Source organism: Pleurodeles waltl, chromosome 2_2, assembly GCF_031143425.1.
Source record: "Pleurodeles waltl isolate 20211129_DDA chromosome 2_2, aPleWal1.hap1.20221129, whole genome shotgun sequence".
In the NCBI taxonomy this organism is placed as follows: Eukaryota; Metazoa; Chordata; class Amphibia; order Caudata; family Salamandridae; genus Pleurodeles; species Pleurodeles waltl.
The window spans coordinates 83,654,855-83,672,729 of record NC_090439.1 but is presented as its reverse complement, the minus strand read 5'-3'; the positions used below and the strand labels follow the sequence as shown (position 1 = coordinate 83,672,729).

General features: G+C 42.4%; 1 protein-coding gene across 2 annotated transcripts in view; it reads left to right on the top strand.

The window, feature by feature from the left end:
* The window catches only part of CDH18 (cadherin 18), a 2,476,497-nt gene extending 2,458,863 nt beyond the window's left edge, over nucleotides 1-17,634 (top strand). For both annotated transcript variants that reach the window (XM_069219481.1, XM_069219482.1), the window contains exon 14: nucleotides 16,930-17,634. In XM_069219481.1, the coding sequence (XP_069075582.1) occupies nucleotides 16,930-17,423 (494 nt within the window). In that variant the 3' untranslated portion in view covers nucleotides 17,424-17,634. The remainder of the gene's footprint in view (nucleotides 1-16,929) is intronic.
* Nucleotides 17,635-17,875: the final 241 nt, after the last annotated feature.

The window sequence follows — 17,875 nt, the reverse complement described above, 5'->3', positions numbered from 1 at the left end:
TTCCTGGTGCCTTGCAGAAAGCAAGTATACAAACCACTCTACATTCAACTGCCCGAACTGTCAAGCCAAATTCATGGCCTGTAAGAAGTTGCTAAAAGCTGGGGCATAAAAATAGAACGCTTTCGGGAGGGGTGCTATCTGGACCAGCTCCAGCCTGCAAACCAGCAGACAAGGGATTTTGTCAGCCATATGTCCCCACTCGTGAGGCAAACAAAGGACTTGAATAAAGAGGTACCCTCAGTTTTGAAAGGCACAGTGGGTTGGCTCCTATCCACCAGAGTCTCTGGGCTGAAGGTTTAAGCTGTGGACATGCAAACAGTGGAAGGCTTGAGGTCTAGAGTAGTCTCCAAACTTGGCGATTTGGACAATTGGAGCTGGCTACCATCAGCTCTAACAGGGAAGGCCCATGAAGCTTAAAACAAGAAACCCCTGAGGCATCACACAAAAAAATGATAAGCAAAACATCTGCGTCTGGAATTTGCGAGGTCTTGCCTCAAAAAATGGAGATGTAACAATGATGGAATACCTGCGGCCAGGTAAGGAGGCTTAGTGCTGCACATTTATTTCTTTTGGTTTGGGTGCCCCCGTCTCACCTGGGGCACCCACAAGATCCAGCTCTTACAGTAGGCCTGTGGTAGAGCCCCAAGGCCCCCATTTGTTCAGCGGGTCTAGCCTGTCTCATCCCAGGTGCAGGGTACCCTTCCATCACAGGAACTAAATCAGTCACTAATAATTGCTCCCTTTGTGTGTGAAGGACTTTGTTCCCTCTGCTGGGCAGCAGAGTAAATAATTTGTACCAGTAGTGGGGTAAAAGACTTGGAATATGATCATGAGTTGATCCAGAGAAATATGACAATTATTGCAACTCATACTATGTTCATTCTTAATATTTCACTTGCATTTTCAAACTTGGCCTGCATGTTTTATCCCAGTTTGACATCTTGCTGGACTGTTAGGCTTAATATGAGCAAAACTGCACTTTAAGGCAGATTTCACCTATGTTTGTAAAATAGTGAAGCACTGCAGATTTTCCAGTAAATCCTCCTGACCTATCTATGAATGCCAAATAAGACTACAGAGTTTTTTTTGCGCCAAGCTACTGTGTGCAGTTACTGGGCTGTCACACATGCTGCCCTCACAGGTGCCCAGGTATGTGTGCAAAATGTTCACGTGTAACCAACCTAATGCCTGTTACTCAGGCTATGCCACAGCAGCCTCACCTCGAAAGGCGGACACTGGCAGCCAATGCTCTCAGTCTAAGTACTGTGACATTACCAAAGGTGAGATTCAGATAGTGAGACTCAACCACAGTAAAGGTCCAAAAGTGAAACATGCTGGAAGAAGAAAGAGGCAGAAACCATTTCCTAAACCAACTATGTCACCACATAGTTTCTATGATGATTGTGAGATAACTACAGGTATTTATAAACAATAAAAATAAGAGCAATTGACATTTGGCAACTGCTTACCTACTTCTTTTCATCTAAGTGTTTAAATATTTCTAAATAATAGAACTGCCAACAAAAGCATCACAAAAAAGCAACAGAAAAAAAGGTCTGATTCACAGAGATCTTGCTATGGTTTACTTATTGTAATACTCCTGGTTTCCTGTTTTTTCTGGAATTATGAGGATGAGTCGTACTGCGAGAGTCTGACAGACCTAGGTATGCTAGATGGCTTAATCCTCGTGAAACCTATGCACACATTCAAGGGCGTAGCCAGAAACAGAAGTTGTCACCCACTTAAACTAACCCCTAATGAAACCAAGTATTCAAGGGAGCAAGTAGACCTTCCTTAGAAGAGTTACGTCCTTCCTTTCATTACCCGTCTAGCCATCCAACCATTCATCCCTTCACCCTTACATCTATTCATGCATTCATCTGGCCACCGCTTTAACTTTTCATCCACCCACACATCCCTTATCCAAACATATTTTTTCCATACAGCCAGCCCTTCCAATATATTATGCATCCATTAATACGTTAATGTATCCATCTTATTCATCCATCCATTTTTTCTTCATCCATCCAGTCACTGTCCTCCATCTGTCCATTTATCTGTACTTACATCCACCCTTTCACCTGTTCATCCTTTCCTTCTTCCCTTCCAAACTATATTCCTTCTATCCTTTTGTTGTTCTATCCTACCTACCATTTACCATTTTTCCTTCTTTACGCTTATATTTATTTCCTTACTGTGAGCTGGCCTTCCTTCTTGTCATTCTTTTTTACCTTCTCTAACTTCCCAACAATTTCTCTCATCCTCTTTCTTTCCTATTTCCTCTATGCTGCTCTTTTTAGATGTGTTTTTCTCATTGTTGTTTACAGAATTTTAATTCTTTTTCTTTCCACAGCCCACATTTTATCTGCAGACATGTAAACATAAGAGGTCCATAAACTACTAATTAATGTGAAAGTGTCATCCAGTTCATCAGCCTATGGGTTCCAGTGGCAGCCCCACTTAAGCTGCTTCAATGAAGCGTGTTTTCTGACACTGTACACTTAACCTTACCTTTAAAATTATTGTTAAATTAAAGAAAACAGAAAACAATAGACAAATTACAGGATAAACTGATATATTTATTTAAAGACAAAAAAGGTGGTGTTTGGTGTACATTGACTAAGTCAGCAGAATATGCATTTTTTTGGTATGTTGCTTTCAAACAAATTAAATACATCTCAGCAATTCACAAAATAAATACATGAAAGAAAAATGTGCACACATGTTGCAAGACGATGTAAAGAAATCGCACCTGCTACACGAATTCGTTTTGTATCTATTACAAGCGTTATTTTTTTTTCTCGGAGTCAATCACTTCTATGCAATAAATCGCTGTTCTGAGGAGAGGTCAAAGGCATATAACACTGCTATGAAAATGAGAATGTTACAATAGCCAAAGGAAAATAGATCAGGGTCACATTTCTGTATCAAAGCAATCTCCTCGCAAATTACCAGCATGTCAGCGTCCACCAGCATCAGTGAGTAACTTGTGAAAATAGCTGAACATTGCATTAGCATGTGCGTGATAACTGTAGTTTGTGAGCCAAAACTATTCTCTCCATGGCAGTTTCAAAGCAGCTCTGCATACCAGCACCATAGTCCCTTCAATTGTATCATATGCAATAATTTACAGAGAATGGCGCAGGATCTTTTAATTCTTTAAATCAAATCTCACTGGACTGAACATGTGTGAAAAAACGTTCCAGGTCATTGCTGTGCAGTCCAGGGTCTTGCTCTCTACGCTCGGCTTGTTGACAAAGCTACAGGTATTCTCCGACCAAGAGACAATCCATCACAGTGTGTGACCTGCGCTGAGGTCTATGACTTCAAGCCATTCTCTTGAGGATCCTCACTTTCCATCTTGTGTGGTGGTAATTACTTCGCAAACTAATCTCTTCCCTGCCTCCCCAAATCAAGTGAGGCAGTGTGTGTCACAGATGCTCAAGTAAGGATTGGAGTGAAACGCACTTATCAAAAGTCGTAGTTACTCTGGGGCACAGGCCTGCAGCATGGGTGTAACGCAGGCCCCTGCTGACTCTGCAGAGCGGGGGGTAGGGGGGAGCAGCCCTTCAAGTGGCCCCCAGTCCATCAAGGTGCCTCCATTCATCCCAAGGTCAATGAATATCTGTGAGCTATATTGGAGACTCGGACTCCGCACATCATATTTTGCAGGAGGACACTTTTTTTTTTTTTTTTTACCACTGGGCTGCATCTGCCCTCCTGGCCACCACCAGTCCTTGTGCCACTGCTAGAGAGTTCTACTTCCAAAACGGATTAGATCAAAAAAACCTCTCTTGCTTACTGCAGTGTGAATCATAGCACCTTCTCCCCTTTTGCTGCCTTTCTCGCCACTCTCTGGTAGCTGACAGGACTGGAGTGGGAACCCAAAGCAGCTCTGCCAATTTTCTCAGACCAGCCACTGGGAGGGAGGGTTGGTTGGGGGAGGGCACTCTGGGTAAGTAGCGGGGGAAGCACTGCCCGGCCCCAGGAGGTTGGGAATGCTTGCTTGCTCCTTTTGTTACTGGGGGCGATATTGTAGCACCACTGCAAAACTGCTCAAGTAACAAAACCAGCCCCCAACCACTGCAAAACAAGCCTCCACCCTTCCAGCCTCCCGTGGAAATGCCTGATGTCCATTACGACCAGTCTGGCCCTGGTAGCTGCCCAGTTCCAGCCCGTTCCTCCTCTCTCCTTATGAAGCTTTTTCTGTATTATCTGCTGTCCCCCTCTCACTGATCTAGGAGCAGCAGTTATTGCTTTTTTAATTTTTTTTTACTGAAAACCAATCTGACAAATGGCTCTTGCATTGCTCCTCCTGTTCTCGTTCTCTGACTTTCACATTGCCTCTTCCTTCTTTTCTCAACTCAGACCTTCCCTTTATTTCCTGTTCCTTTGCTTTCCCTAGCCTTTAAATCTTCCAAAGACACATCTCGTTATTGACACCTCCACTAATTGTAAATTTCCCAAGATTACAGTTTCATACACCTATTAAAAAAAAACAAAAAAAAACAGCAGTGGATGTTTTGCTGATGTTGGCTGTTTTTTCGTAAATGAACCTGTTTAAAAAAAAAATAATAATAATAAATAAATTGTATTATATTTTGAAGTGCTGTTATACACATTTTGCATGGTATGCTGACCCTGTAGCTGCATACAGCATGCAAGACCCTGGTCTAGTCACCAACACAAAATAAGGGGCACCCCTTTCTGCCATCAGCCTTACTTTCAGCCATTGTATTTATGGTGGTAGGAATGCTTTGTCAAACACCAATGGTAAGCTGTCCTAAATTTTGTTTCCGCTCTTTGGTATTATACACAACGGCCCTTATCAGGTCCACAATTACATTTTCTTGCATGTGCAAGTTTTGGTTTGTGTTCTCTGAAGTGTGCAGTGTAAAAACCCGCTGCAGAGCAAGTTGCCTCACAGTACTATGAAGCTCAACAAGCAGGGAACATGCTAAATGTTTCTGTCAATCAGCCTTTGTTGTGTTTTGGATGCAAACTAAAAACTTAGAGTCAATGTATCACCTATCAAGACAGCCTGGTGGTGTTTGGAAAAAGGAAGTAACAGGGGGAAAAATATATTATTACTGGTTACGCCTGGGTCGGGAATGCACCAGAATCCATGTCTGAATGTGTAGGAATGCCCATACCCGACCCATGAAACGCCTCCCTGCTGCAAGGTAACACAAGGCATTACTTTGGATTTACTAAACCATGCAGGGCTATGCAAAATGGCTTTGGGCTTTGCAATGGCTTTGCATGGCTTAGTAATACCCACTAAAGGATGAGCACTGCCATGCTACGACTTGCGTAACACAAGTCCCTTACTCCTATCTTTGTCAGGCAGAACATCTGAGTGATCAGAATTCTTGTACTGGACATAGAGAAGCGCCCGGCTCCACTCTTAACTTGAGAATGGACACTATGCAACATCAGTCAACCCTATCCACCTCCTGCTTCTTTTGTATATAAGAATACACTTCTTTTTGATAGAACCCTTGAGGGCCATCTTTTCAGACAGCAGCAAGATTTACTACTATGCTGATGACACCTAGTTCTATCTCAAAAAATTCTCAACCAGTGACACACAATATCAAAGACTACCTCAAGTGCATTAAAATACAAGAATGTCAACAAACTACCAGATGGTAAACCCAATAACGACCCAAGGCCTCCTGTTTTCCAAGAACCCCAAACATTCTCTGATTCAGACATAGCTCTCCAATTTAATCCAAATGGAGATTGCACCACAACAACACAAAAGACCAAATCTCTTAGATTCACCCTCAACTTTAACTTCTCGCTCAAAGAATGCTTTGCTACTCAGACCAAAACAGACTGGCATGCACACTCTTCTGAAAAAAGTTAAACCTTTTCCCCCAGGAGAAGACTTCTGAACTATAGGTAAAGCATAAGTCTCCTGCCACTTAGGTGAAGACAAGACCTTACTTAATGACATCCCAGAGACCACCCTCACTCCTCTGAAAGGCATTTTTCACATGGGTGCATAGCTTCTTAAGGGCTGAAGAAATCCAACTACATCATCCTTCCACTAAAGCATCTACATTGGTTTTCCCTGCAAGCCTGGATAATCTTTAGGATCAGCCGCATCACTTGGAAGTAACTCTAAATCTAGACATTTGTCTACCTTGTGAACACTTTCACTGTAAACCCCTTTAATGAAAGTCCGAGTCACCTGTGTAATGGCTGTCCATGCAAATAGTTCCATCCGAGTCCCCATTTCCTCCTGAGTTCTATAATCTGGTCCCACCCAAACTCCATACATCATACTGTAGTCAGTACAGCACCTCATGCTGTAGGATGTGATAATGTATGACATTTGCACTTAATTGTGCTGATGAACAGAATGTGGTTATTTGAAATGTCATCATTGTAAGTGCGCCTCTCCAAATAACCACTTCTAGAAAGTGGATTATTAGTTGTGGCGGATGGTAGTCCACCACAAGTAATGATGTCACTGTTCTTGTTAGGTAAAGCAAAGGTTTCAGTAATTTAAACCTGATCTCAACTCCTGGTAGCTGTGGCACAAAGCAGACTTACCTAACTTAAGAAAATGTTTTATGCATTATGAAGTACCAAAACAGGTAAAAAGTCAAAAATACAACACAGTAAAAATCACACTCCAATATATGAACATAGAGAATGATTTAGTGAAATAAATGACACCAAAATGACCAAAAGCAAATGGAGGAAATGATATGAATGGACATATGAATTATTAAAATTTCGAATTAAACATAGTGTCAAAAAGTGCAAAGCGCCAACCATGGGCAATTGGTTGCTTTAGACCATAACAGGGGTAAGGTTTCAGGCTGACTGCGATGGAGCATGAGTCAGATTCACGGGTCAAATTTGTCTCATTCGAAAAGTTACCTTTTCACTTAAAACTTTTTCCAAATTGTAGCATCCTCAGCAGGACAAGGCCGCAGATGGGATCCAAAAATCAACTTGTCCATGAGGTCTTGGATAGTTTTGAGTCAGAAAATGATGCTAGGCTGGTTGGAGTCATATTTCTTTTACTCTAACCTGCCTATTGTCATTTTTTGGTGCAAAACCCCTTTTTCATACCACCAGCCCCACCCGGCTAACGTCATGTTTTTTTTTTTTGTACGCTAGCCTATCCTTTGCACCAGCTTGCACCATTCCATAAATATGGTGCCCGACTGGTGCTCAGAAATGGTGCAAGCCGGTGCTAAATTTTTTGCGGCAAAACTGCGTTAGTGCAGTTTTGCTCCAAAAATATAAATCAGGGCCCATGGCTCTTAGATCAGATCATTATTATAAATGAAACATTCAGCCTATTAGCCTCTTCTTTGAAACAAATTCCATGAAAAGAATACCTTTTTTATTACATTAGTTTTTATTATTAAATGTCTAGGAGGATTGCTTTCAAATCACATTTTTTGATTCTATTGAATGTTGTTGAAGGTTGTTATAGTTTAATGCATCATTCACATTCATTTGAAATCCAGTTTCCTGTCATTTTGTCAAAGCATACATATATTTTTCATGAACATTTTAAAAGACGAAACATTGAGCCCACTGGGACATAATCACCGCTTGTTAAAGTACTGTGCACGTAGCTTTTAATATACTTTGTTTATTGCTTTTGAGTCCTGCCAAGTTTACTGAAGCACGACAATCTTCATGCACCAAAACTACAATTGTTGGCACAGGACGATTGCAGAACGTATTCATTTAGTTGCTGTTAGAGAAACCAATATAATGCTCAGCATCTAATGCTCCTGCTGTTGAAATTGTCGTTTGGTTTGTAAGTCTCATAGGTTTTAGTTCTAACTCCCCTCATTCAGCCAGTGTTCTTGCTGATCACATTGAATTTGAGTAATATGAACATTTTGTTTCAGTATGTTGAAGTTACATAGTTCCTGGGTTACAGTTCGAAATTCCAACTCTGTTTTCGTACAAGATGCATGCATTATTAATGTTATGTTATTGGGACGCATTATATCCAAAGCTGTCAAAGTGCAGGCGGAAAGTACCCAGTACCAAGCAGAGAACAATCAACAGGTATTACAATAGCCAAGCCCTAAAACAGTGTTTACTCACAAGGAGATGTTCAAAATATGAAGACACGTTTATTTTTATCCAGCTCTTCATCTATAACCATCACACAAACAGGCAATCCACCATAAACCTGTTTTATGATGTTTATGTGACTTCAGAGACTGATTATGACATAATTCAAGGAATAGCATTCCTCATCTTGGCAACAATGTACCTGTCTCTCCCACTGAACTTCATTTTCCAGCTCTGGAGATTGCACCTAAATCTCTCTTCCCACTCGAGCCTGAGCATGGTCTCTGCTCCAAAACCTCATTTTGACAAACTTTGGAGCTGATTTCTAGTGTTCTTGATAAATTCATAACAGAGCATTCATATCAGACAATGAGTTGTCAACTGCCACATCTCGCTCAAACTACCAACTAAAACATTTCTGCCCAAATATACTTAGGCTTTGTGCCAGGTTTTCTGTTACTTTTGTTACTCACACCAGACACTATGGGGCCTATTTACGAGATTGTTACATAGTGCTGTGCTGCACTGCATGACAGGGAATATTTAAGCCAGTATGGCACATTCCTGACATTTCTCCTGCGTTGGCACCCTAGCGCCAACACAGGCACCCTTGCACCCTTTGCATGCAGGATTGTTTTTGTGCAGGAAGGCACACCTTCCTGCGCAAAAACAATCCTGAGAGGCATGTTCCTCTTTCTGTGTGTGCTGCAAAACACCTCACTTGAGAAGGTGCATCTTTTTGGTGCATTCCCAGGTCTACCAGTTCTGGTAAATGTGGGAATGCATCAAAGAGTTGTGTGGGAACACCTTCCAGGGCAGAGCAATGCAATACCAACTATAATCATACACACTAAGGCTGAAAAGGTTACCAGCATCTTACCCCATGGCCTGGCCATGAATGAGGCCTTTACACTTGACCGTTCCCATGGGGTGACTGGCAATTCCCCATTCTTACTCCTGGATAATGGAGGTGACACAGACAAACCAGGAAGGGGAAGAACTGCAACCAAGGTCACAGAGCTGGAGCAGAGCCTTAATCCAAGTAGCCCAGTAACACCCCAGGGAGCCGAAGGTCTGACCTGAGTGGAATCTGCGGCAGCTAACAACTTGAAGGCCGCGACCTGTAAACTATTACATCTGTCACATCACGAGATTTACTCACCATGCAGCAATATGGCAATAACGTCAGAAAAAAGATTCCCATATTTAGACTTACAAGCCCATCTATGAACAATAGGAACGTACCCCCGGTGGGGTAGAGGGAGAGCAACCTGGGGTTAACGAGACAGATAGAAAAGACAGCAGCCACAATTGTCAAACCGGGGTGACGTCAGTGGAGGAAATGGTGCTCTCCTACCTATCACAAGAAGAGTGGGACAAGATGCTAGTGTCATACACAACAGAGAACATCACGAGAACACAACAGAGAAAATGTAATCTCCGCCTGAAACACAACCCCCAGGGAATGCTGCAGAGCACAATGACCTGCCTAACAATGGAGTTTGGCCCTCTAACCTGAAAACTATTCAATCAATGATTGATGCAATGGATTATCACTCCACCAAAATGGATATACAAATTGAGCTACTGAACACCGTTGCAGTGCACATGGCTGGTGTCGACGGAAATATCACTGACTTAAACAATGTCATCAAAAGTGCCCATGACAAGACCATGAAGCTAATCCCAAGGTGCTCATGCTCTCCTGTACTGGAGAAACTCAGTACACTACTAGGAACCCTGGAAGCACTCTTTGAGGACCTGTATGTGGTTATCAAGCCTCAAGTAACAACAGAATCACCTTCTCCATTGGGAAGGATTCTGCAAGGTGGCGCTAGCCCAGAGATCCAATCAACTGAACTAACAGCGAGGCCAATGCACCAACTCCCCTCATCAACAGCCCATCCTCCTCCTCTAACCCTTTAACCACTCTTACCTCATCACATGACACCAATGTGAAGCAGTCAGGGGCTGAGGAGTCAATCAGAAACAACTCAAATAACATCAGCATCAGGAGCAGTTCCGTCGATTGCCAAACAACCTCTAGGGAAAACATGAAAGAATCCCCCCCATTATTACTGCAAAAGCAAGATCAAAATGACCTCAAAAAAAGTCCCAAAAACAAAGTGGTTAAGGGACTATTCCATCTTTGTCAAAAAAGAGTTCTACGCCAGAGGGCTACTGAAAGATCACTACCGAATGAATGGGGCAATATTGGACCAAGTAATCTGGACAAAATCAACCCTTTACATAACAGTATCAGACATAGAGGGTCTGGGGGTTGCCCCACGGGTGCCTGGCCAGCTTTCAAGCCTATACTCAGAGATCAATCCATCAACTAAAACAGAAGCTGGCAATCCTGACCCTGAAAAACAACAATCATCCCTACAACAGGAACAGGACAAGACATCTGGAGTACACGGGTGAGGCCCAGGTGCACTTGCCAATGAACAAAGGGGTGGCATAGAATCCAACTTAGTGATGTCTGTCCAGTTGTCTTCCAAAATAACAGTCTCCAAAAAATGCTCTTCCTTACCATGAATGGTCCAAAACTTTATGCAAGGGCCATTGTCTATACTTACGTCACAGGACCATCGGATCTTTGTAAGCCCTGTGATGGGCTCAATTGTTGAGGGGTATCAGGGAGGCACGGCATGTGACACAGGATTTTTGACACCGAGGACACCCAGTAAAACGATCTCCAATAGATACTCATCATTAAAAAGAACAGTCCAAAACAAAATGCAAGGGCAACTGGCCTCTGACACACATCAGGCCAACAGAGCTCTAGCTCAACCTCTCATGCAGACGGGAGCATACCAGCACCTGGACAACCATTCCTCCCCCCCAAAAGGGGGATCAAACTTAACCCTGTTTTATCTGGCAAATTGCTCGAAGGTAAACACCGACATCCTCATTTGAAGGCAACATCATTAAACTACTAAACCATATCCCTACACTCACGAGGGCCACTTCTGCCAAAGTAGAATCTATTCAATTTATCAGTGCAGCATTAGGGCATCATAACAAATCAACCAAGGCCACCTGGGGATCATCTGACATGGCCCAGAAAGTTCTTTACAAGAGCAAACATTTTACGGACTGAGGGATAGTCATAGAAACATACCAAAAACCCAGCGCCCACACCCACTGAAGAGGACCAAATACCCCAAGCCCAAGAAAACAAGAGCTCTACACATGCCCTATTCAGTCCTCAAAAATGCAAAAGGCACATCACCATCAATAGTGGGAAAGGAGTGTGTATCAGACCCAACTGACTTTGTAATGACCCAATGCAGGGAAAAGACTCTGATGAACGAATGGGATGGATGTCAAGGTCTTCAAAGTGAATCAGGAAAGTAAAAGCAAGTAGCTCAGATTATATAACATCTGTCTTTTGCTTTTGTTCATGAAACATAAATGGCCTGGCAGGCAAGCTTGAGGACCAGGCCTACTAAGATACCTCCAAACGTTTTCAGTGATCGCTTTACAGGAAACATGGACTATGGGTTTGGCCTCAATCCCATGTTTCTTCCACAATACAGTCCCAGCTACAAAGGAAGCTAAATTTGGCTCTAGTTAAGGAGGACTCGTGCAGAGACATTGAAAAAACTGATCAAAAACATCTTCAAAGTTGGGGTGTTCCACCTGACCTCCATGGTTATAGTGACCGCTGACTTTAACACAAAGCTGATGGCCACCCTACGAGGAATGAAATCAGAGATGCACAAGAGGGTCAATGAAAGATCCCTAAACAAGCATCAATTGACCTATTGAGGAGGGATACAAAGGGTCACAATTTACTCGTAAAACTAGAGCATCTGGGTTTACAAGTCCTCAACGGGCGTTTCAAAGGGACATCCCTCCAGGACTGTCTCTTCACTCTTCCAACAGAAACTCCCTAATAGATTACATGCTAAGATCCCTGCCCTTGCCACAATTAATCTTCTCTTTCAAAATGGGCCTAAGATCTGAGAGTCATCACCTACCCAAAGAGCTGGAATTTGCCCTCCCCATTTGCGAAGATAGTTGCACAGCAGAACCCGAAGGATCAATATGTACAACTGACTTAAAGAAAGTAAAATGGTTCACAGCCACAATAGACTTTTTGGTGCAAAAAGCAGACCACCACCTAAAAAGTACCCGGAGCAATGGGAATTCTGCAAGGGAGAACTGGGAAGCTTTCACAGATGTTTTAACTAATACCAGGCCTCAATAATAAACACCAAAAGTACCCTCCCAGCAGGTCACCCACTGAACAGCTGAAGCCATCACAAGAACAGGGCAACAAAATTATTGAAGAGGAAGGTCAATAAGGCACTGCAGTCTGGCTGTTTTCACACAATGAAATTGTCATAGGAGAACTGAAGCACATGGAACAGGAGATAAAACTGGTGGCCTGGAGTGTAAAGAGGCAAAAAATGCAGAACCCTTTTGGGCCAAATTAATCTGGGACATCATGCTACATAACTTCAATGCATTCTGGAGAAGGGTGAATGCCCTAAGAAGTCCATCACAGCCCTGCCTGGAATCCAGACGCTCTGCGGAAACATGGGCCACCTACGTATATGCCCATTTCAACTCACACACAGGTATAGAGGTATCTTCAGAGGCCGAAAGGGACGTCTCATCAGAGGGAGTAGCACACCAGTCGCAGAGGCAAATGATACAGATAGTGCTCCCATTATTGAAGCAAATACCATACATCGGCAGATAACTAAAGGGATAACCACCAGAGACCCAGGTCCAAATGGAATCCCCGAGGCCATTAACAAGACTGGTCTGAAAAAATTGGCTAAGCACAAGGCCCCACTATTCATTCACATCCCAATAGTGGCCACAATGCCAGCATCTTGGAAAGGCCTCCGAAGAGAATACCATGAATTACAATGCATGTTTGGAAATAATCAATAGATCTCATATCAATGCAACAATTGACTTGTTTGGTCTAGCAGAATTATGGTCCGCAACTGGGACTTACGAAACCTTTAAAAAAGCTGTCAACAAAATGTTCAAATTATTATCATCTTTACAGGGCAGGGCAACCCTGGAAAGACACTCACATGCCTGGATAGTATTAAACAGCTACATATCCTTGAAACCACAGTAATACCTGGGAAAAGACTTCAACAGACTAATAAGAGGCCAGTATTTGAAATACCAGCTAGGGATTCTACTTTTAGTTTCACACCCCATCCCCTGGTCGAGGGCAGAAGATAAGGTTGCCTGCAGGCTGTGTGGTCCTCCAAAAGTGGACACAACTCACATTATATATATTTGCAAGTCTTCTGTGAGCCTCCGTCAATGTTTGTTTCACTCTCTTTGGAATCTACCAGGGGTGCATTCTTGCAGACAAGCAATACCCATCTGCCTTAATTTAGATGAGCCACAATTAATCGCTCAAACAATGAAATATCTCCTGGAGATCAAAAGAGCCCTAAAGAAGGCATTCAATTGGATTGAACACAACCACCTACCTTGAATCTCTGCCTTATCTAAGAAAGGTGAAGACATTCCTGTTCCTGGATCAAGCTAGTCACACCAGTTAACAACCCCCTCGGTACTCTGGTGTAGAACTAAATGAAATACTCCACGTTGATACTCTGCTTCGTTAACGAAGAAGGGAGAAACAAACCAACAACTTGTTGTTACTCCTGTACTGCAGAATCACATTTTAAACTACCTCCTTCGCAGTCCCTTTCCATCAGGCACCTAATACAGCACAATAGATTTCCGGGGTAGAACCATATAAAATTCCCCACACTGATACTTTGCCTCATCAAGGAAAGAGGAAGAGAACACACCTCTAGATAAATCTAGCTTCATTAGCCAACAACATGTTGATTCTCTAGGGTCGCACATTTGCATTTTTATTAACCTCCTTGCACTCCAGTTCCACTAGGGCCGAACGGAGCACAACAGGAAATAAGTACAAAAATAAATTCAAGATCAAAAGTTTAGGCCCGTGCACTCCAGACTGATCCATTCTTGCACCTTGCTTTGTTTGGAGACAACCATTGTTTATTGCTGCTTGCTGACTTATAGAATTGTGCTGACTCTTTTTTGTACAAGCACCTCTGTCTCGGTTCGGGCCACATTTTCCCGGTGGAATGGGCATGCCAGTCATGAAATTAAAAGCCCTTTACTGCTTATGCTCTTGTTCTACTTTCTGGACCAAAAAGTAAAGCATAAGCACTCTCGCTAAACTGTACCCTGCATTAAAACAAGACTACTACCTCTTGTGTTGTTTTAAAGTGTTTTTATTTGTAATTAATGCTGGGTCTGTGCTATGGAAAGGTTTAAACACTTTATACCAGTTGCAAATTTGAAAGCCTTTTAATGCTTACGCTTTTGTATTGCTTTTTGGGTCAAAACCTTAAGCCAAATAACTTCTGGATGAAAGGTATGTCAGCTCCCTGCACACTCAAACTTCCTCGTAAGGGTCACATTTTTTGCCTGGAGAATTAATGATGAGAACCATCCAATGTCCAATGCGAGCCCTGCTAGCATCTAGCTTCCCTTACTCTTTGGGGGTCTGTGCAGAGCTGCCAGCTGTGCATTGACCAGTTCGTTGACCTGTGCAGTGGTGTTACTTCTCACTTGCTTTATTGACTCTTTACTGAATATATATTTGCCGAATATTACAGGAACTTTTCTTTCATGGCAAAACTGCAGGGAAACCTATTTGCATCACTTTTGCAGCTCGTGTTACATGGGTTTGAGCACATGATATTTGTGCCCCTGGAAAAAGGCTGATGTTGATGTTGCATTATTTCAGCTGTGCTTATATAATAATGAGTTGAGAAAATATGTTCTGCTTACTTTTCAAAAGTGAGAAGCTGAATTATGTTTGAAACAAAATTTGTTTGTTCATTTTTTATTACGTACATAGAATGAGAAAAACTCTATGTGAAAAAGACAAGGCGTTCATTGTTAAGGTCTCTGTGATACAAGTGAAAAAACTTGTTTAAAATGTGTGATTTGGTTTCTCCATTTTCTCTAAAAGAAGAACAAAAATAATTCACAGTGGTTTTACCCTCTTTTTTAACAAAGTTTCTCAAATTGGTCCCGAAGGTACTTTAATCGGCAATGCTTCCTATTTTCATTCCCTCTCCATCCTGAATAGCAAATTGTACTAGTCTTCTAGTAACTGCCTGCTTTTAAATAAGCTGTGAACATGATTTACTTGCTGAATGCATTGGTATTTATACCAAACTTGAGATGGGTGGAATACTGTACACTACATCCCTGATTATGAGTTAGGAAATGCGGTTGTGAATTCTATATGGTTGTAAGATCTGTAAATCTAGTCCCACATAGAAATTCCACATTCCCTGGGGCCTATCTTGTATTTGCCTGGAACTTATGAGGATTTAATACATGGTAATGGTAAGTTCAATTATTTTGACACATCAGTATGGTGCAACTCGGAATCAAGGCCTAATATGGGTGGTGGGGTAGGATATGTTATTGTGTAGATCGATTGAGGAATCACACTTTTTTAGCTAGATTGAGATTAAACATAAAATCATATGACTTTCAGACACACAGACACTCTCTGAAGCCACGATTCCAGTCCAGGCCCTCTGATTTCAGTATCAGCACCTTAGCTACTGGATAACATCTTCTAAACTGTAAGCATTTGTGGTTCTCTCTGCAGTAGATCACAAATTTAAATTGATAGCATTGCACTTCTCTTCTCCACAGATGAGGTTGTAGATTTCCTAACATTTCACGCACTGCAGAGCAGAAGGTAAAGTTGCTGTGCTGTGTTGCATGAAAGGGAGAGATCAGAACAGTGCCATATCTAATAAGAAACAGGACTGTGTGTTGCAACAAAACTGGCAGGGCCCCCCTGCAAAGAAGATGGAGGGGCTCCCTTCCAGACTCACTCAAGCCAGGTGCTGCACAGCGGGGGGCCCTCCTGGAGCTCAGGGGCCCACCGTGCCATGGGGCCATGGGGGCCTTTGTTACACCACTGCTGTATCTCCTTTCCTGTGCTGGCACTCTCCCAGCCTGTCTTGCTCTATGCACACACCTTAATGCAAGAGTGGGTGTGCGATGTCCAGCATAGGTTTTGTACTGAAACGGTAGGCTTGCAGTACAAAATACTATGGTCAGACACAGTTTAATTTTTTTCCCCACATTGGATTTGAGCTGTGCACTACAGTGCACATGCACTTGGAAAGTTAGGCGAAATCACACCATTTCTCCTTTTTAACACCTGTCTCCAAGAGGCTTTTTTTATGCAAAGCACTGTTTACCATTTTTAGTTAATATGTATTTGCATAAAAACCCATGGGTGGTCTTATGGTGATGGCCATGTACAACCCTTGGTGCACCTCCTTGAAGAAAAGTAGCGCAAAGTAGTTAATGGCACTGCTTGTGTACTATCCTGCTTTTTCCCTTAGCACTGGTGCACAAAGAGCCTGCCTAGCGCCACGCACGCAGCTTCTCACCATATTGCAGGTGCGCACACGCTTTGTGTTATTTTTGGGCGCTAGAAGGTAACTTCCAAATAAACATTTTTGTCAGTTTGTGTCACTTCTATAATGCAGAACAAGTGTAAATCTGCCCCACAGCGTCTGAAGCCAAGCAATGGAAGGGCTATGTATACGAACATACTAGATCTATTCAATTGTGTGTTGTTGGAGCGTGGTTCCACGCCCGACAGAGAAAGAAAAACGTGCCAAACACATTAGAAATGCAATACCCCTCTATAAAACTCTTGGTGATAACAAGTGTGTGATGTCAATGCTATATTGGTTTAAGTAGACATATCTATTTTGACTTATTTTTAGCTTAGTTAATGTCAATTTATTTTGTTTTTTAATGGAACTAATCCAATGCTTTTTGTTTCCTCTGTAGTTATTGTGGTCCTTTTCATCACACTGCGACGCAGCAAAAAGGAGCCGCTGATTATTTCTGAGGAGGACATCAGGGAGAACATAGTCACATATGATGACGAAGGTGGCGGGGAGCAAGATACGGAAGCATTTGACATAACAGCGCTCAGAAACCCCTCCGCTGCGGAAGATCTCAAATACCGGAGGGATGTAAGACCGGAGGTTTTTTCGACCCCTAGGCACCAGACTCCGTCAAGCTTTGACAGTATAAACGTACAGGAGTTCATAGAGCAGAGACTGGTAGAAGCGGACCTTGACACCAGCGGGCCTCCGTATGACTCACTGCAGACTTATGCCTACGAAGGTCAGAGATCTGAGGCGGGCTCAGTAAGCTCTCTTGACTCTATCACTACACATTCTGAGCAGGATTACAATTATCTTGATGAGTGGGGGCCCGAATTTCAAAAACTAGCAGAACTCTATGGAGAAATCGAATCTGAAAGAACGACAACTTAGCGGCCCAGGCCAGCAACCAAGGGCTTTATTTCATGAACTACTGGAACAACCATTGTAGCCACAGAAACATTGACAGACTGAGTGGAATTAAATGTCACTTGGAAGAAAGTCAGATTTTGGAAAAAAAACAACTCAACAAAATTAACTATTTTCCCTTGTGTGTATTTTTTAATTGCTCAATAAAGTCTGTGACACCATATCAGCAAATATACCGGAAAGAAGCCATGCGATATTTTTGTTGCATCATCAAATGTACAATAAAACTCTGAATAGGTCAAGAGTGGCTCCTGTTGACAAAGTCATACATGGTTGTGGTAACTTTTTTTTCTTGATGCCATGATGTTCAAGATTTCTCTTTCTGAAAAAGCAGCGCATTTTCAGCGATCAATGATGTGGTCGAAACGAAACATATTATAGTACTTATTAGAAAGAAATATAAAATTGCAAAATCC